Source organism: Onychomys torridus, chromosome 15, assembly GCF_903995425.1.
Source record: "Onychomys torridus chromosome 15, mOncTor1.1, whole genome shotgun sequence".
In the NCBI taxonomy this organism is placed as follows: domain Eukaryota; kingdom Metazoa; phylum Chordata; class Mammalia; order Rodentia; family Cricetidae; genus Onychomys; species Onychomys torridus.
The window spans coordinates 27,759,014-27,779,902 of record NC_050457.1 but is presented as its reverse complement, the minus strand read 5'-3'; the positions used below and the strand labels follow the sequence as shown (position 1 = coordinate 27,779,902).

At 37.8% G+C, this 20,889-nt stretch overlaps 1 protein-coding gene across 1 annotated transcript in view; it reads right to left on the bottom strand.

Annotated features, from left to right (window-relative positions):
- Cenpk (centromere protein K) overlaps window positions 1-20,856 on the bottom strand; it is a 29,080-nt gene extending 8,224 nt beyond the window's left edge. The window contains exons 1-7 of the mRNA XM_036207355.1: window positions 20,796-20,856; window positions 18,791-18,941; window positions 17,058-17,114; window positions 14,869-14,941; window positions 7,154-7,200; window positions 1,235-1,317; window positions 1,050-1,148 (exon numbers count right to left, since the gene is read on the bottom strand). Of these exons, the coding sequence (XP_036063248.1) occupies window positions 1,050-1,148; window positions 1,235-1,317; window positions 7,154-7,200; window positions 14,869-14,941; window positions 17,058-17,114; window positions 18,791-18,907 (476 nt within the window). The 5' untranslated portion in view covers window positions 18,908-18,941; window positions 20,796-20,856. The remainder of the gene's footprint in view (window positions 1-1,049; window positions 1,149-1,234; window positions 1,318-7,153; window positions 7,201-14,868; window positions 14,942-17,057; window positions 17,115-18,790; window positions 18,942-20,795) is intronic.
- Between the last annotated feature and the right edge of the window lie 33 nt (window positions 20,857-20,889).

The following is a 20,889-nucleotide window of genomic DNA, read 5'->3' as shown; positions in this document are numbered from 1 at the left end:
TCTTCAACACCAGGGTGAGCTCTCTAGTACTACCCCTAATTCACCCTATGTAGTAAGAAGCAAGGGGGCAGGGCTGATTCTCCTGCTCTCCTAACCTCTGGGTTGGCTCACCCACACCTACACCACTGGGCCAGCTCTACAGTGTTGCCAAGTCAAGGTGTAGGGGCCTAGTGCTGCAGCTGGTGAGAGGCAGGACCAGCTCTCTCGATCTAATGTCCTAGGGACTGCTCTCGCACCTATCATAGGTCTCAACAGGCATGGGAGGGAGTTTTCTCCTTTGCACACATCACCACATGGTAGATGAGGGGTGGGGCTCACACTGACATTCTTGGGACCAGCTCTACTGTGTTACCCAAGCAAAGTGCAGGGCCCACTCTCCCTAGTTCTGTATATGGAGGGGGGCAGGGTCAGCTCTCTCCTTCACCACAGGTGGCAACGGGGAAGAGGAGAGGGCATTTTTCCTTCTCCCTCACCACCACATGGTAGACAAGGGAAGCAGGGCCAACTCTCCCACTCTCACAATCTCAGGACAGACTCATCTGTGCCCCTACCAGCAGGATCAGCACTACTATGGTGCTGAGATGAGGTGCAAGGCTCACTCTTCTGAGTGCTGTAGGCAGCAAGGGGTGAGGGTTAAGGGGGGTATCTCTCCCCCACCCATGCTACATGACAGATGGGAAGTGGGGCTGGCTCTCTCACACTTACACCCTCTGGGTCAGCTCACATGTACCATTACCAGTAGGGTCAGCTCTACTGGGCTGCCCAGGTGAGGTGCAGGGCCTGCTTTCCCAAGTGCTACAGCCAATGAGATGCTGGGCCAGCTCACCAGTTCTCCTGACCTCAGGGCCAGCTCTCCCACGTGCCACAATAGTGAGGTGTACAGGAGGGGAAGACATCTCCGCCTTGTTCACACCACCACATGGAAGATGGGGGCAAGGACAGATCTTACACACTTAAACTGGTCCACTTTTTTATCTACTTTAATATAAAAAATACTTTCTCAAAAAAAAAATCTGCTTGAAAAAAATCTAGAACACAGTACTAAGTACCTTGATTCAGAAAATGTCACAACCTGGTTTTTCAAATCACTGTATAATACATTAAGGGATTCCAGAATTTGTTGCTGTTCATCCAACCAGCGTTGCTCCCTTTAAAAATGGAAAACAATACAATTAATAAAAATTTAAGTGTGAACTCAGTATGTGTGAATGATTAATAGAAATTACAAGTTTACCTTTCTAAGTCTTCTTTTAACTTTTCATTCTTTGATTGAATAGTAGATACTACCATTTCAAGATTATATTTCAAATTTTGGAACTAAAATAAAAGAATGCAAGTTAATGCTTAGCCTTTGGGCTTATACATAGTTTAGATTCTGAACGACAGTGAAATTGATCTAGAATATCTCAATGTAGAAGCCAATAGTAAAAATAGCTACCAGAAAGAATTTGAAATGGAAAATATATAGTACCCAGATGGTAAGTTTTTGGTGACACACCAATAATAAATATAAAATATAAGGAGTTTCAAGCTACAGATTTTAATTTCAAACTGAAATTAAATTAGTGAACTGTTTTTAGTAGATTAGGTCTCTTTTATAATGAGGTTATTTTATTTTTTTCTTTTGTTCTTTATGTGTGTGGATGTATATATATATATATATATATATATATATATATACATATATATATACACATATATATAATATATTTTGTTTTTACCCTCATTGGCGTTGTGATGGCATCCATGTCTGTGTGAGAGGGTCAGAAGTCCTAGAACTGGAGTTACAGACAGTTGTGAACTGCCATGTGGTTGCTGGGAATTGAACCCAGGTCCTCTGAAAGAACAGCCAGTGCTCTTAACTGCTGAGCCATCTCTCTAGTCCCTCTTTTCTAATGAGAACATACAAAACTAAAGGCAAAAAAATTAAAATGATTCTTTCAGCATTGGTTCAATCTGCTACTCAAAACTCATTGTTGAAGGAGGCCAGAATGCAAGAGGGAAGAAAACAAAATGAAATCCAGAAAATTAAACAATAAATAACTACAACATTGTATATATCAGGGAGATTTAAAAAAAAAAAAAAAAGAAAAAAAAAGAATAGAATGTAAGGTGCAGAGCTGTTTTAAGGCATTATAATTTGGAAAGCTCTCTGACCAGATAACATTCAGTAGCAGAAAAAAGGGACAAAAAACAAAGAAAGTTACTATCTAGTAAAAGAAAATTCCAGAGGGAGTAAAAAGTAAATCCAAAAGTCCTGAGGCATGGATACAATTGTGATACCTGACCAACACAAAAGGGCATGTGAAACTGAGTTACAATAAACTCTGATCTTTTATCTAACATTCTTTCCTTGGAAAAATATATTAACTAGTATTCTATTCTCTAGATTGCAAGGGATTCCACTAACTTTTTTAAAATTTATATCAGTTATAAGTTACAGATGTGTATTATAAACTCTAAAGTAACTGAAACAATTAAGGAAAGGAATAGAAATAACCAGTAATCCAATATTGCAATAAAATGGCTTTTTTAAAAAGCCTTTAAAAATGCAGGAGGCTGGAAAGAAGGCTCAGCAATTAAGAGCACTGATTGCTTTTCCAGAGGTCCTAAGTTCAATTCCCAGCAACCACATGATGGTTCACAACCATGAGATCTGGTGCCCTCTTCTGGCATGCAGGCATACATGCAGGCAGAATACTATATACATAATAAATAAATAAATAATTTTTTTAAAAAAGAACAGCTAAATCAAGAAAGGAGGAAAGCCGGGCGGTGGTGGCGCACACTTTTAATGCTAGCACTTGGGAGGCAGAGGCAGGCGGATCTCTGTGAGTTCAAGGCCAGCCTGGTCTCCAAAGCAAGTTCCAGGACAGGCGCAAAGCTACACAGAGAAACCCTGTCTGGGAAAACAAACAAACAAAAAACAAAACAAACAAACAAAAAACAAAGAAACTTCTCCTTTGCCAGGTGGTGGTAGCGCACGCTTTTAATCCCAGCACTTGGGAGGCAGAGGCAGGTGGATCTCTGTGAGTTCGAGGCCAGCCTGGTCCACAAAGTGAGTTCCAGGACAGCCTCCAAAGCTACAGAGAAACCCTGTCTCAAAAAAAAAAAAAAAAAAAAAGAAAGAAAGAAAGAAAGAAAGAAAGGAAGGAAGGAAGGAAGGAAGGAAGGAAGGAGGAAAATAAGACCACAGAGTAGTGTGGTGATATTTGTAACTTAAGAAATAAAGCTTTCCTGAAGATCAGAGGACAGAGCCAGCTACAGTGTTAAACGTAGAGGTCAGGCAGTGGTGGGACACATCTTTAATCCTAGCACTCAGGAGGCAGATCTGTCTGGATCTCTGAGTTCAAGGCCACCCTAGACTATAGCAGATTAACCCTATGTTTCTAAAAGAAATATAGCCAGGAAGTGATGGCACACACCTTTAATCCCATCACTTGAGAGCTCTGCTTTTCCTACCAGTATTTAGGAAGCACACATGCCTTTAATCCCAGCACTAGGAAGTTTGAGATAGGAAGTAAAATGGCTGGGTGGAGAAAGGCATATAAGGTGTGTGGAAACAGGAACTCAAGCCCTTTCAGCTGAGGACTCAGCGGCATTCAGTTTGAGGATTCACAGAGACAGGATCTCGCCCCCCATTTTGGCCTGAGGAGTTGGTACTGGTGAGAAGTTTCTCTAGTGGCTTGTTCCTTTGTCTCTCTGATCTTTCAGCATTTACCCCAATATCTGACTCCAGGTTTTTATTATAAGACCATTTAGGATTCGTGCAATAAAGTAGGATTTAAAAAAAAAAGAAAAGAGTAGACACTGTATCACTATATCAATGAGGTCAATCAATATCACACTGATAATATATTAAGTACAGTCTAACAATAGAATTAAACTAGAAATTAACACAGAAAAATAGGAAACAACAAATATATGGACACTAAAAAAATCTCTAAATAATCTATGAGACAAAGAATAAATAGGAAATTGAGAAATTATAACTTCAATCATAAGTTACTGTGGCTTAAAAATACAACATTAAAATTTCTAGGAGCAGGAACGATGGCACAGTGGTAGAGTACCAACTGTTCCATTCTTCTGGAAGTCCTGGGCTCTAATCACAGCAATAACTATGGTGGCTTATGGCCACCTATAAATGGGAGCTGATGCCCTCTTTTGGTGTATAGGTATACCTGCAGACAACGAACTCATACATAAAATACATAAACAAACCCTTAAAAAAAAACTTGTTTGGGGGAACATTCAGATAATAACATAGCTTTAAAACCTTGTTAGAAATAAAGGAACACTCTCTCAAATTACTGGTCTAGTTTTCTATCATAAATTTTAAAAATAAATAAATAAACCTCACAATAAACTAAAGAGATAATGGTAAGGAACAAAAATCAATGCACTGTTTCAATAGACTACGAGAAGAAGAAATCCACTGCAATGAATTCAGAAAGCATGAGAGAAGTCACTATTAATCCCTCCCTTTAAAATAAAAGACTAAGGCTAAGGTGGAGCTCACTGGTAGAGGACAGAGCCCTCCCTAGGTTTGCTCTCTAGCATCACAAAAACAAACTCTTCAGAAACTCTTATGGAAGGAATTTTCCTCTTTCTAGTTAAACACATCTATGATAAATCTACTATAAACATCATTTTGTTTTTATTTTTCTCATTCTTGCCCACTACATTTCAGTTATCCAGTGGTGGTCGGGAATACATCCCTTTGTGGATGTGCAGAGAATCTCTACCCTTCTGAGATTCTGGGAATGGGAAGAGGTAGCATATTTAAAACAGAGTCTAAAGAACGGAAGAACAACAGCTATCACAAAAGAGACGGTAGAAGAGCTGAGATGCATGTAGAAGCAAAAAGGCTATGCAGAGAACAGTAAGACAGGCCTCTCCAGCTCTACCTCTGCTAAGGGTGTAAGGTGCACACTGACAGGAAGGAAGGGAAATCAAAGCCCAAAGCACAAGCCATGCAGCTCTGGTGACAGCAGACCGGCTATCCTAGTCAAAGAATAAGGCCGGTTCTCACAAACTTTAAGTTCAGTTGACAGGGGCAGGAGAGCTAGGTGGTATGACAGTGACTCCTAAGTAGCAGGTCACATCAAGAGAGAATATCCATTTTGTCCTTCTCCATACTGCCACACTACTAGGCACTCATGGAAACAGCAAATACCCTGTTGGAGTGTCTGTCTAGGAAATGAAATAGCCAAAAAAGCATCTGTAGAAAGGGAGATCAGAGTAGACATAGTGAAAAGTTTAGGCAGCAGGGCCTCAAACATGGAAAGCGGCAATACGCCCTATCACTCGAGCTTTATTGTGAAACTTAAGAGCTTGGTACCAATAGACAGCAGCTGTTTGGCCTCAGGAGCTGTCTCCATCTCACATATGCTGTGTTGCTCTAAGGCAAAGACTGAGAGGCCTGAGCCCAAGTCCAGTGGTTCACTCAACTTCTGCCTCTAGCAGAGTGGTTTATTGCTAGGCAGTCTGGAAGCACTGAGACTGGCAGGAAAAGTCGTGGGTTCCCTCACCCACTGCAGATCTCATGGCTCTGTCTATTCCCCTAGCTACCCAAACATCTGAAGGTTTGGACCTTTGCCACCCCTCTGTGTCATACCTGTGTGAACATACTCTCTCAATCTTGATAATACAGATAGGCTGAGTTTTTCAAACCTCTAAATTTGTTTCCTTTTTGATTAGTAAGTTTATCTTTAAGTCATTTCTCTAGTCTTCCATTTTACAAAGAATAGCAGAAGAATGCTAAGACACACCTACACTTTGTTTGGAAATGTACTTCATTGTTTCACAGCTTCATTGCTCAGAAGTTCTATTTTTTAACAAAACACTAGGACCCTGAACACAGTCCTTGTTTCTTGTTAACAAAGAAAACCTTTTTGTTTTTTACTGTGTAACACTATGCTATAAAATATATATTTTAGTCTTTCCCCCCTCCATATTTTGATACAGATAACCCAGACTGGCACAAAACTAACTATGAACCCTGGGCAATTCTCGTGCTTCAATTTCCCAACAACAGGTATAAGCCACCATACCAAATTATATATTGGTCTTAACCCTTCCTTCCTAGCATACCATTCTTAACACATTAGGAATCTCCAACACGCTGAGTACCTTTTTATACTACTGGATGACAAGTAGAACCTAGGCAGCTTTAAGATGAGGGCTAGACACTAGAAAAGACCAAGGCATGATCAAGTGATTGGGACTTTTAGCTCTAGCCTCACATTTTTGGAAAGGGAAGAAGAGTTGAAAGTTAATCAATGACCAATTATTTGGTCAATTATGCGTACATAAAAAAGTTTCCATATAAAACCAAAAGGACTGGGTACAGGGAGCTTCTAAACAGCTAAATGCATGAAGGGGCGGGGCCTGGGAAGCACACTCAGAACACAGAAGTTCCATACCTTTTCCTATACACCTTAATCTATACATCTCTTTTATTTGGTTATTCATCCGTATTTTTTTTTGTGATGCATTTTATGACAAGTAAGCATGTTTCTCTGAAAATTTTCTAGTCTCTCTCTCTAGAAAGTTACTTACACCTGAAGAGGGAGACAAGAAAACTGATTCAGTCAATTGATCAGACATACAACAGAAAATTTACTTCTGTGACTGTCATCATTGTGAGACACAGTACCATGAAACTGAATTTTAAACTGAGTTAGAGGATACCATACTGACACCTGCTATAGAATCATCTGCTGCAGAATATGCCAAAGAACTTATTTCTGGTGGGGAGAAAGCTCCAAAGCATAGTCTATAATCACAGCATGCCTATGGCAAAATGGCAGGTGGAGACAGGAGTCCTCAGAAGCTACTGAGCTAGCAAAACTGGCACATCCAGTGGCAAACAAAAAGAACTCCTTCCTCAAACAAGGTCAAAGTTGAGGACAACAACCAAGGTTGTCCTCTGATCTCCACATGCACATACTCTCACACTCATACCAGAACTATATATACAAACAGTAAAAACACAGGAAATTAAAATCTTTAAGATATTAAGTTCAATAAAACATGCAAATTTTAATGTGTTTTTGGGGTGGGTCAGCCTAAGTCTTATGTCATAAACTGAACTGAAACAGTTCTAATTATAAATTATTTAGTAATACTACAATCCTAAATGACTCACCTCTTCTTTTCCTAATGTTACCAAAACATCTTCAGTCAGGGGAGTTACTACAAAAATAAAATAAATCATGTACTTAGTTAATTCTTAAGGATTTGACTTTGTGACTTTCTTGAGATAACTCTTTTCCATACCACTTACATATTAACAAACTTTTGCAAAATTTATTAATTTTTGTGACTTCTAGATTAACATCTTTGCATATATAACCCCAAACATATAACACTGGATAAATTTGACAGCTATGAATTTTGGTTTTATTTCTTTTCCTTCCTGAGGCCTTAAAAGCATGATTAATAATGCTTAATAATGGACTCCTAAGGTATTTTTCTCTGTATCTATATGATACTATGTATATGTACATATATACAGACGCAAACACAAAAGGTTTCTTTTTGTCATTGTTGGCATTATAATAGCATATCAGATATATTAGCATTGTTTTCACTCAGCAGAACGCCCATGGTATAGAAATCATCATTTGATAACACAGTCATACATTTATTATATATGTATGTGTATCATAATGTAGTAGAAATTTCCAAAACTGAGTACTAATATTATACTACATATCTTTTTATGTTTTTATGTAGTAGTGCTTTTAATTTCAAGGAGCATATTACCAGAAATGGAATTATACAGAATGAAATGTAGTTAAAACTTTTTAGACCATATCAGACTTCTTTCTAAAAATGCATGTGTAATCAATGAATTACATACAGCAAATTATATACTTACAATTTTTGCCAAACAGGAGAAACATTTAATTTCCCATAGAGAAATTAATAAACTATTCAATACTTATCCAAAATTTTTGCTTTTTTAATCCAATACTATTTGAAATTATCAAATGATATATTACTAAAACTTGTCTACTATTTTTTGAAAGCCTTCTTTAAAAAAGCCGTCCTATATGTACTTTAAAAGCCAATTTTAGAACTGGTTATAGGTAATTCTAGAGTGACACTTGTATGGTTTGGATAGGTGTATATAATAAAGATCCATGCACTGAAGGCTTGGGTGCCAAACACTGAGACTGACTAGAGCTAAGAGGAACTTTCTAAGGTAGAAGAACATAGTAGAAAGGAGCTATTAGGTCACTAGAGAGGTGCCCCTGAGGCACTGGAACCTGGCACCTTTTGTCTAAAGCCTGGCTGCCATGAGTTAAGCAATTTTGTGGTTGATACATTGTGCACCCCAATAAACTTATCTGGGGGTCACAGAACAGAATAGCTACTATATTAAATATAGAGGATAGGCAGTGGTAGCACACACCTTTAATCCTAGCATTCCGAGGAGGCAGAGATCCTTCTAGATCTCTGTGAGTTCAAGGCCACACTGGAGAACGGAGCTAGGCATGGTGGCACACAACTTTAATCCCAGCACTTGAGATCTCATGTCTTGCTTGGGAAAGACACACACCTTTAATCCCAGGAAGTAATAGTAGGAAGCAGAAAGGTATATAAGGCATGAGGACCAGGAACTAGAGGCTTTTAAGCTTTGAGGCTTTTAGCAGCAGTTCAGCTGAGATCCATTCGGGTGATGACTAAAAAGTTTTCAGTCTGAAGATTCATGGAAACAGGATCCAATGAGGAGTTGTCGAGATGAGGTTAGCTGTGGCTTGTTCTGGCTCTCTCATCTTTCAGAATTTACCCCAATAGCTGGCTGCACTGAGTTTTTTTTTAATTAATAAGACCATTTAAGATTCATGTTACACAATTCTTCCAATTTGTGAAGTCACCAAGTTTTCCCTTGCCACAGATCTAAGAGCAATAGAGTCAACCAACCATGTACCATGGACTGAAACTCCTGAAATCATGAGCCAAATAAACTTCGGCTGTTTAAAATTGTTTGTTTATTCCAGACATTTTTTTTTTTTCTCAGTAACAGCTGGCTAACACAAGTACTAACTTATTTCAACAAATGCAATGCAGAGAGTTTTGGAGACTGTTTACAATGTGAATATATATTTATCACTATACATATGTGACAGAATACATTTTATGTGTATTTTGACATGATTAAACATTTAGAAAACAGAACTTTAGGGAGATCTATAGGACTATAACTGTAAGATACAACATCATGTTGCTGGAACTTCAGTAAAGGAGAAAATGGTTAAAAAGATGGATGAATGGATCACTCTGGGAAGGGGGTGAGTAAAGTGGTGATGAGGGGTGGGCAATGGAGGGTAGGGGTGGGGGATGAGAACATAAGAGAATGCAATGGTCGAGCTAGAACAGAGGTGGAGTGGGAGAGTAATGAAAGAGATGACAAAGGGAGACATCATGGGGATAGGAAGAAACCGGGTGCTAGGGAAGTTCCCAGGAATCCCCAAGAATGACCGCATCTTAGACTACTAGCAGTAGTGTAGAGGATGCCTGAACTGGCTTACCCCAGTAATCAGATTGGTGAATACCCTAACTGTCATCATAGAGCCTTTCTCCAGTAACTGATGGAAGCAGATGAAGAGATCCACAGCCAAACACCAGGCTGAGCTCCAGGAGTCCAGTCAAAGACAGAGAAGAGGGATTCTATGAGCAAGGGGCATTAATATCATGGTGAGGAAACCTACAGAGATAACCAAACCAAACTAGTGGAAACTCATGAACTTTAGATCAACAACTGTGGAGCCTGCATGGGACTGGACTAGGCCCTCTGCATTGTGAGACAGTTGTGTAGCATGATCTCCCTGGTGCACGAGCAGGCCTTTTGGAGCCCACCTCTATGATGGGACACCTCACACAGCCTTGAGGCCAGAGGAGGGGCTAGGACCTGCCTCTACTAAATGTACCTCCCCATGTGAGGCCTTACCTTCTTGTAGGAGGGAATAGGAGGTGGGTTGGGAAAAGGAAGGCTGGAGGAGCAGGAGGAGGAAAAAGGAGGATCTTTGGTATATAAAACGAATAAAACAGGGCTGGAGAAATGGATCAGAGGTTAAGAGCGCCGCTTGCTCTTCCAAAGGTCATGAGTTCAATTCCCAGCAACCAAGCAACCACATGATGGCTCACAACCATCTGGTGCCCTCTTCTGGCCTGTGGGGATATGTGCAGACAGAACACTGTATACATAATAAATAAATAAAGCTTTAAAAAAATGAATTAAACATTTTTTCTTAATAAAAAAGAATAAAAGTACACTTATGACTTCAAAAAAAAAAAAGAAAAAGAAACAAGGATCCTCGAAGACAGGGACAAATTTACAAAATTTGTGACTTACTATCAACCATAAAAAGAATGATTGAAGTACTTGAAACAAAAACAGTAAGCTCATATGCCTAACTGTTTTTTTTCCCATGTGTTTTCATAAGACTTTCGGAATCAAGTGATTATTGGCCAAGAAACAAAAGCAAAATCATTCTCCAGTGGATTCAGATGAAAACTTGTAACAAAATCAGGTACAACTCCAAGAAAGTGTCTACTGGAGAACCAAGCTGAATTTGGAAGGATTCACACATACCATGGTATGACTGTTATACTAAGTCAGTCTTCCATTAAGCCTACCAGATGGAGTTCAAAAACATGGAATAAGGGTTGGAAAGATAACTCAGTTGGTAAAGTAATTGCCTTGCAAGCATTAGGAAATGAGTTTGACCCCCAGAACCCATGAGCATGGTGGTATGGGATTGTAATCCCAGTGCCAGGGAGACTGAAATAAATCCCTGGGGCCCACTAGTCAGCCAACCTAGTCTACTTGGTGAGTTCTAAACCAGTAAGAAACTTTGCCTCAAAAAGGAAAAGTGTACAGGCAGTGGTGGTGCATGCCTTTAATCCCAGCACTTGGGAGGCAGAGGCAGGCAGATCTTTGTGAGTTCAAAGCCAGCCTGGTCTACAGAGTGAGATCCAGGAATGGCATAAAAGCTACACAGAGAAACCCTGTCTCGAAAAACCAAAAAAAGAAAAAGAAAAAGAAAAACTGGATAATATCCAAGGAACAACATCCAAGGTTGTCCAGTGACCTATACACCCATTTGCAGACAAGTGTACCCAGCAACACATGTGTATGCTCCCCCAACACACACACACACTGAAGTGAAGCTAACATGATTTTTTACAAGCACAAGAAAATACATCATCCTCACAACTTGAGAAAAGCTTTGAAGTAGATCTAAGCTTCTTAGTCTTCAGTGAGAATCTATTATTTTAACCTTGAAACCATTCAACAGAGGACAGAGCTAAGCTGTGTTGATTTATGACCTATAGGAATTTTAAGATTATAAATATGCTCAGACTCTTGACCTACAAAAACTGAAATAAGTAAATTATGTTCTTTTATACAACTTTGAAAAAAATTCAAAACGTTAAAAAAATTTTAATAACAGTTTGAAGCTGGTCTTTAAGTGTACTAAGGTTTATTCAACTAGTGGCGTCTTAATTTGTAAGTTTAAAAGTTTCAATGATGAAAAAAATCATTGTTAAGAGACTAGCAAAAAGTTCATCAATCATACTGACCTAATGGACTAATGATTAAAGTGACAGCTGTAGCTGAAAGTTTTCCCATGTCCCACTGGTCCACAGCCACTCAGACCCAAGAAAACACACAGAGGCTTATATTAATTAAAACTGCTCGGCCATTAGCTCAGGCTAACTACTGACTAGCTCTTACACTTAAACTCAGCCTATTTCTGTTAATCTATGTCACCACATTTTCTATGGCTTTACATGTGTGCCATTACATGCTGCTCCCTAGACGGTAGGATGGCGTCTCCTCACTCAGCCTTCCTCTTCTCAGAATTCTCTTTGTCTGCTTATCCCACCTATACTTCCTGCCTGGCTACTGGCCAATCAGCGTTTTATTTATCAACAAATCAGAGCAACACATTCACAGCATACAGAGCACCATCACTGATCAGACAGCTGAGCTCAGTATTTAGTAACTGGCTATGTTTGAAACATGAAGAAGAATCTAGGCAAAATCTAAAATGTATATACAGCTCATCAAATATGAACTGGAGATATCATGAATTGGATATTTTGTTTTGTTTTTTTCGAGACAGGGTTTCTCTGTCTAGTTTTGGTGCCTGTCCTGGATCTCGGCTCTGTAGACGAGGCTGGCCTCGAACTCAGAGATCTGCCTGGCTCTGCCTCCTGAGTGCTGGGATTAAAGGCATGCACCATCACTGCATAGCCATGAATTGGATATTTGAAGATAAGATCTAGGAGGTCCAAGGATATTTAAGTCCACTGCTGCAGAGTCTAGTTTGAAGCTATTATGGACTGGAATATGTTCTTAACCCCAAATTCGTGTTGAAAGTATAATACTCAAAACCTTAAAATGTGACTTTACTAGTACCTATTTAACATGTTATCACAGAGTAAGCCTTAATGCCATGAGATTAAGACAGAGAGAGGCACAGCGAAGCTTATATGAAGACAACAGAAGATGACTGCTATAGTTAGAACAAATGTTTCCCAAAGGTCCATGTGTTAAAGGTTTGGTCCCAGGACGATCTAATTGAGAGGTACTATAATCCTTGAGCAGATGGAACCTTGCAGACAATCTTTAGATCATTAGTAGCATGACTTCTAAGGAGACTGTGGCAGCGTGGTCTCTTTTTCTCTGCACCAAGGTTCATGATTTGAGCATTGCTCTGTTGCATGTACCTCACCATTGCCATCAGGCAATAGGTATGTCTAATTTTATATCAGAACTTCTAGGGCATTTTCTATGTTACTTTACTGTCAACTTTACAGGATTTAGAATCTGATGGTAATAAATCTCTGGGCACAATTATGACAGATTTTTCTATATTAGGTTAATACAAATGGGAAGATCCACCCTAAATGTGTGCATTACTATTTCACAGACTAGGATCCCAGATGAATAAAAAACATGAAGGAAGCTGAGCATAAACACACATCTCTCACTGCTTTATAACTGTACAAAAAGTGACCAGCCAATCCTTATTCCTGTCTCCTTACCTTCCCTGCCTCCTTACCTTCCCTGCCATGATTCTCTATAACCCCAAGACTTTAAGGCAGAATGAAGCCTTCCTTCTCAAGCAGCTTTTGTGAGGTATTTTATAACAACAATAAAGTAATGATATAGACTACTAGCACCCAGAATTATGGTAATATAAATCTCCAGTGTTTGAGCTACATATCTCAGGACACTCTGTGAGAGCCTTCGTCGCAGCCTCAGTAAACGAGTCACGCAGTCACTGATATAACATGCAGACGCTTACAGTAGAATGCTGGTATAGCACGTAGGGTAACAACTGAATAAAGTATGATAGTGTACATACCAGCGATCCTAGTACATGGGAGGCTGAGGCACAAGCACCTTAAGTGATAGGCTAGCCTTAGGCTATGTTTACACAACCAAACACCAACAAAAGAACAACTGAGTACATTTCTTTAAAGAATACCTTCATGTTTAATAGCTGCCTAAGAGATGCTCAAGAAGGAAATATTGCTAAGAAGAAAAATGTACTCACTTTAAGACAAATTTTAAAATTACAACTGTACACTCGTTATTCCTACCTGAAGTGCTAAAATTAGAGGCTAACAAGCAGTAATGAGAATGTAGAACAATTAAGAAATCGGCATGACTAAAGTAATACAACCAAGGATATAGATGACACTATCTAAAGAGAAAGAAGGCAGCCTAGGATACTATCTGAGAAATCCCCAAAACGGACACGCAGACTAATACAGAAAAGGGAGGCTAAAACGGACCTGCAGACTAATACAGAAAAGGGAGGCTAAAACGGACCCGCAGACTAATACAGAAAAGGGAGGCTAAAACGGACCCGCAGACTAATACAGAAAAGGGAGGCTAAAACGGACCCGCAGACTACTACAGAAAAGGGAGGCTAAAACTGAAAGTGGTTGCGGCGGGAGTCAAAGGAGGAGTAATGAAGGGAGAAGGAAAGGAAGACAGAGTACTATATAGAGAGGAAAAAAATACATGGCACGGAAGCTTAGACTTCCATAGTAATAGAAATCATACTAACAAACAACAATAGTAAAATCTACTCGTTGATTATTACAACTATAACATTTAAGCCATCTTCTATTCTTTAAAAATAGGGAAAACATATTTGGCTCCCATTGGACAAGTCAAGAAAGAGCATAAGAACTACATGTTCCCTATTCTAAAAAGCATATAAAGAGCATAAGAACTGCATGTTCCCTATTCTAAAAAGCATATAAAGAGCATAAGAACTGCATGTTCCCTATTCTAAAAAGCATATAAAGAGCATAAGAACTGCATGTTCCCTATTCTAAAAAGCATATAAAGAGCATAAGAACTACATGTTCCCTATTCTAAAAAGCATATAAAGGAGCTTTTCCACTGCGCAAGTCTCATTCATTAACATTTCATGGTCTCTACTCAATCCAAGGCAATGTTTTTTAGAGTAAAATAATAGCTATAATAAGATCTTCATAGTCCATGTAGAAAGGAAAGAAAAATGGTGTGGTACCTAGTATCAATGACTATGGGCAATTTCTAGGACAAATGGATCTTGTCAATCTTGAGGTCATTAATTTTTTTTTTCTTTTTCCTTTTGGTTTTCTGAGACAAGGTTTCTCTATATATCAGTCTTGGCTGCCCAGCAACAAGCTCTGTAGACCAGCCTGGCCTCAGACTCACAGAGGTCCACCTGCCTCTGCAGAGATTAAAGGCATGTACCACAACCACCTGGTGATGACGTCATTAATTTAATATGCCATTAATTTGTCTACAAAATATGAACCTAAAAATAAGAATCTTACTTTCAGGTGTTCTTTTGTTCCAATGACCAAGTTCAGCAGTCAAACATTTCACTTGCATAATAAGTAATGAGAGCTATAGGAGGAAAAAAAAAGAGATTTCAAGGTATTTCTTGTAGAATATTGATGAAAATAAAATCAACACTGTAATACTAGTTTTAAAATTAGTGGTTATCAAAATACCATCACCAAAAAGATTCTACTACCATACTAACTATAGCTCCTAAATGGCTCTCACAGCAATGATATAGTATGCTATTGAAAATAAAGAATTCCGCTTTACAACCAAAACTAAAGGAATCTAAACACATTACATTTACTTCCTAAATATATCTTAAAAAAACAAAAAAAAGATGCTAACATATCAAGACATCCTCCCCCAACAAAAGAAATGAAAACAGGATGCTATGTCTTGCCAGAATTTTCAGTCCAGTTTTCCTTAAATATGTTCATTTCCTCTTTGTGATCTTTCAAAATATTGTAACTGCTTTTAATTGTACTGTAAAAAGAAATATAAATATATATGTGAAGATAATGATCAGACTGGTTCCAGAGCCACATGTAAAAAGCATTTTTTAAAATACATTAGTAGTTTGCAAAATGTATATTACCTTATCCTGAGATAAATTATGGTAAATGTGTTTTTGGTATGATAATGACAAATTTGATTCTGCTATAAAATTAAAGAACACTTTCTAATAATAAAACAACAGTAATACTTTGAAAGTAATAATTTATAAAAAGTTTTTTCAATAAAAATGTTTAACTCATTAAGAGTGGCTTTCAGTGCCAAAACGATTCAAGCAGGGTATGGTTTATGTTGAACACCTGCTTTATCTTCTGGCATTTCGACATCTTCCAGGTAAAGGATGATTATATCACCAGTTCGCACTAAAAATTCTGGACACCAGGTTTCTCCAATGTTAATCAATGCTTTACATGACAAGTTGATAGTCTAATTTAAGAAGGTGTTAAGTGAATCTATTGTGAGACAACTCCTGAAAAAGTTCCCGTCTCATTCCCTCAACTTTACCCACACCTTTTCCCTTTGCTGATCAGATTCTGCACCCTTTCACCATAATAAATTTTAGCCACAGTAGACTGTAGACTAAGTCCTATGAGTCCTCTTGGAGAATCATAAGACTTACAAATGATCTTGAAGGACCACTTACACAACAGGAAACCACAAACTATATTCTTCGGCTATTTGTAACTTAGGATAGTACTTGTTACAGGTATACAAACACTCCTATCAAAGTCAGTGCTTGGTGTACTGGGGAAAAAAATACTCCGTTCCTTTGTAGGTCTAGTGTCCAGTGACTCATATTTAGTAAAGTTTCAATTTCTACAATAAAGGAACCATACTTTCCCAAGAAAAAAATGACAGGTTAGTTAACACATAATGAATTTTAAAAATGGTATATTGTTAGAACTTTTACAGTACACTGTATATGTACACACTCTAAAACATTTTTATGAACACAAAAATGACATTGGGAGTTCCAAAATTTGATGCATAAAAGTTTATAACTGTATTTTCCTGATGAATTGCTCCTTTTATTAACGTGTTGTGTCCCTTTTAAAAAAAATCTCTTCTAATTAGTTCTGGTTTGAAGTTTTTTGTTTGTTTGTTTGTTTTCCAGATATAAAGATAGCTGGGCCTGTTTGTTTACATTTTCTGTTTCCTTGGTGTTTTTTCCATCCTTTGATACTAAGTTTTGGGGTATCTTTGCTGGAGAAGTGTGTTTCTTAGAGACAATATATAGGTAGTTCTTAGGTTTGGTTTTTATTTTAAATAGAAGAGTTCTCCAACTGTTTCAGGATACAGGTATTAGAGTCAGTGAGATGGTTCAGCAGGTAAAAGGGCTTGTTGCACAAACCTGGCCACCTCAATTTAGTCCCTGAAAACTAGTAAAGTGGAAGCAGAGAATTGACTTGACAAAGGTGTTCTCTGACTCACACACACACACACACACACACACACACACACACACACACGCTATGGCACACATGGTCCCCCACCCCCATCATATGCATGTACACACAATACACATACCAAATAATTTTTAGTTAAATAAGAATATAGGTATTAACAAAGTTGTTTATTTGAATAAATATAAACAGATAAACTTTTTTTCCAAAAATAATGAATTTTGCTTACCTATTTTCTAGAACAGAATATAAGTTCATACCTGAGCATTTGAGTTAGTGAGTGTCTCAGTTCCAGTGAGTAATAATTTGTTCTGACACTTGATTTAAAAAAAGTTAAAGTGACATAATTACAATCCATAGAAAATTCCCTTCTCCTCCCTTTTTATACTAACCCCATACAACAACCTTCTAAAAAAACATATAAATATGCGATACAAAATCTATTTAAATTTCCACCTAAGAAAATGAGGAAGGCAGTCAAATTAGTTACAGAGTGAATATATAAGAAGGAAAAAGGAAGAGTCATACGCATAGTGCAGTGGTAGAGCATCTACAGAGCCTTTGGTTCCATCTCCCTCACCCTCCACAGGACAGTGACTACTAGAATAAAGAAATAAAACATCCAGTAGCTAGCATGAATTATAAGTTACAAAACGGAGAAAAAAATGGGAGGTAAGAGAACAAGAGAGAAAGTACTATAGAGTAATAACAAAATAAGTAATTAAGAACATAAGAAAAGTCGGGCAGTAATGGTGAACTCTCGCGAGGCAGAGGCAGGCGGAGCTCTGTGAGTTGGAGGCCAACCTAGGCTACAGAGCGAGATCAGGAAAGGCGCCAAAGCTACACAGAGAACAGAGAGAAACCCTGTCTCAAAAAAAAAAAAAAAAAGAAAGAAAGAAAGAAAGAAAGAAAGAAAGAAAAAGAAAAAGACGAACATAAGAAAATAAGCCTCCAAGAGACATTGTTTGCCAGACTTTAAAAACATCCAGTAATATTAATAACTGTATTTGATAGGTAAAAATACAAGTAACTCATTCTTAATTGTCCTCATTTCTGGTTGCAGTAATTTTTTGTAAATTTTTAACTTATTGTTAATTAAAGCCAAGTTTCACAGAGGAAAAATAACAAAAAATAATTATAAAAATTATCTAGTAAGTACATTAATGATATACAGTACCAAAGATTTTGCCAAATGATTTTTTTAAAATACTCCATTCATCTTTCTTGCTGACAGTTTAATGAAAGAACAGGATACTATATACATAAAAAATTTATTCATCACTCCTGCTCTGACACTTTACTTAAGTACTATATGTATCTGTGATGTAAATCATATACTGTGGTATGCTAACGAGAAATTTCACCAAAGTAACATAGTGTATCAAGTGTCTCTAGTTCATTAAAACAAAAATAAATATACATAATTTCAAGCTCAACATTTGTATTCATGTTTCACTCATAATCCTTAATTATATATTATTTCTATTTCTATATTCTACTGGCCCAAAACAGGTATTAAAATAATTTATGATTCCTTCTAATCTTACACTCATTAACTTCTGTGTCCTTTTGTTCCAACCTCCTTAAAACCTTTTGAATTCATTCTTTTTTTTTTTTTTTTTTTTTTTTCCAAGACAGGGTTTTTCTGTGTAACAATCCTGGCTGTCCCGGAACTCGCTTTGTAGACCAGGCTGGCCTCTGTCTCTCAAGTGCTGGGATTAAAGGTGTGTGTCACCATCACAATACTGTTAATGGTACATTATATCCAATATTATAAATGACTATTGTGTCTATAAGAAAAAAAAAATCTCCTTGAGGCAGAACTACCATCATTTTTTTCTCTGTTTAATATAGTTTCTTAAGAGAATGCTTTTAGTTTTTACACATAATATATATGTATTATGTATATATAATTTATAAAATAATATGGGAAACTGTTAGTTTCCTAAGTTTATTATGTAAATCTTATATTCACTCATTTGTTGATACTTACTTCTTCCATGTCTTTCCACATTTCTTCACATTGCTTAATAAGTTCTTCCTCAGGATCTATACCAACTTCCATGTCTGTAGTATTATCTGGATCAAGTTCTAGTTGATTCTCTGACATATCCTTTATAGTTTTCTTCACCTTAATGGAAAAACTAAAGTAAAAAGGATACATGCATTTAGCAACCATCTGCTAAATGTAGCAATGACTAACAGACAAAAATCCTTTGAGAAACATGAGCACACTATTGTTGGAGGGAATATTTTAGTATAGCCATTATAGAAAAGAATATGATATGACTGTAACAGCAAGAACTAGAAACAGAACTACCATAGGATTCAGAAATTCCACTACTAGACATATATCCAAACAAATAAAGCCACTACGGAAAAGATATCTATCTACAGTCTCTTGTTTACTACAGCACTATTCACAATAGCCCAGACATGGAATCTATAAGGTGTCCACCAACTGAAGAATCGATAAATAAGATAAGGTTCTTCCACTGTAATAGGATGGTCAGTAGAATAGTAAGAGTGCAAGATACACGCAGGTGAGTAGATGTGTTGGCAAGAGCTGGTAGAAGTCCTGTTTGGATTACTTCTACCTACTAAGAGAAATGGTAATTACAGTAATCAGTTGTGAGTAAGGGTAGACAGAAGGAATTTGAAATTTAGGAGCAGATATAGCCAGGTGCGGTGGCTCATGCCATTAATCCCAGCACTTGGGAGGCAGAGGCAGACAGATCTCTGTGAGTTCAAGGACAGCCTGGTATAATAAGGAATTCCAAGACAGCCAGAGGTACATAAAAGAAAAATCCTGTCTGAAGGGGGAGGGTGGGCTGAAGAGAAAGATTATTTCTTAAAGTTTTTACAATCAAGAATTTAAGAGTAGAGGGGGGAAGGTATATAAAATGGTTATATAAGAGAACTCAAAGAATATAAAGCAGTTTTGGATGATGGCCCAATTAAAACAATGAGCTGGGCGTGGTGGCACATCCCAACACTACGGAGATAGAGGCAGGTGGATCTCTGTGAGTTCAGGAACAGCCTGGTCTACAAAAGCAAATTCCAGGATAGCCAGAGCTGTTACAGAGAGAAACTCTGTCTCCAGAAACCAAAATGATGATGATGATTATGATGATGATGATGATAGCATATTAAAAAAGATGATAGTCATCCAGGAGCTAAAATTATGCAAGTAAAGAAAAGTAACACAAGGTTACTAGATGGCTGCTGCTAAGAATAGGAGATGAAATCATGAGATTTAAAGTTAAGTAAATTTATAGAAGTAGATGGAGAAATAACAAAAAACAGGGCCTCCAGGTTACAATGTCAAATGCAAATCAGAATAAACACAATCCCAAAGTTTTTACTCCTATGTAATCAAGCTTTGTATTTCTTAACCAATAATTTACCAACAGAGTTGTAAAATAGATCTAAATAGATGCAACACTATACTGTTCCTACGTCCTTTAAGTCAATAATGTAAAGATGTCAGTTCTCCCCAAATTGAACTAATTTATCTTAATTAAAAGTCTAAAAAGCGACAAAAACTCGCACTTGATGAGTAAATTCTAAAACCTATACAGAAACATAGAGACTCTAAAACAACAAAGACCCATTTAACTATTAAATGGAAAATTGGCTCGGGAACCGGCAAATTGAAACACGGAACACAACTGCTTCACATACACAGGCTAGTTAAAAAGAATATTCTAATAATGGGAGCCCATCTTATAAATTATAGCAAATTCAATATATATTCTAGCTGATAGAGATCTACTTCATTCTTTTTAACAAAAAGACCCTTCCCCGCCCGCCCCTCCATCTTTTTCTAGGATAACCAGCTAGGTTCTGGAATGCCATTGGCCCGGGAGGCTGAGAAGAGCGGGGTCTCCAGTTCCCAGGATGTAAGCATCCGATTTGGTGGGGCTGGGTCTCCCAAACCCGCCAGCTACCATCCTCGACGGGAAACCAGGCCGGTTACAACGCTCTCCCCATCTTACCTGCCAGAGCCAGTTTCAACTCACTGTCAGTCGCCTCCTAGGTCCTGTCAACACAGCCTGGCCGCGTTGTTTGCGCGCGCTGCTCGCTGATTGG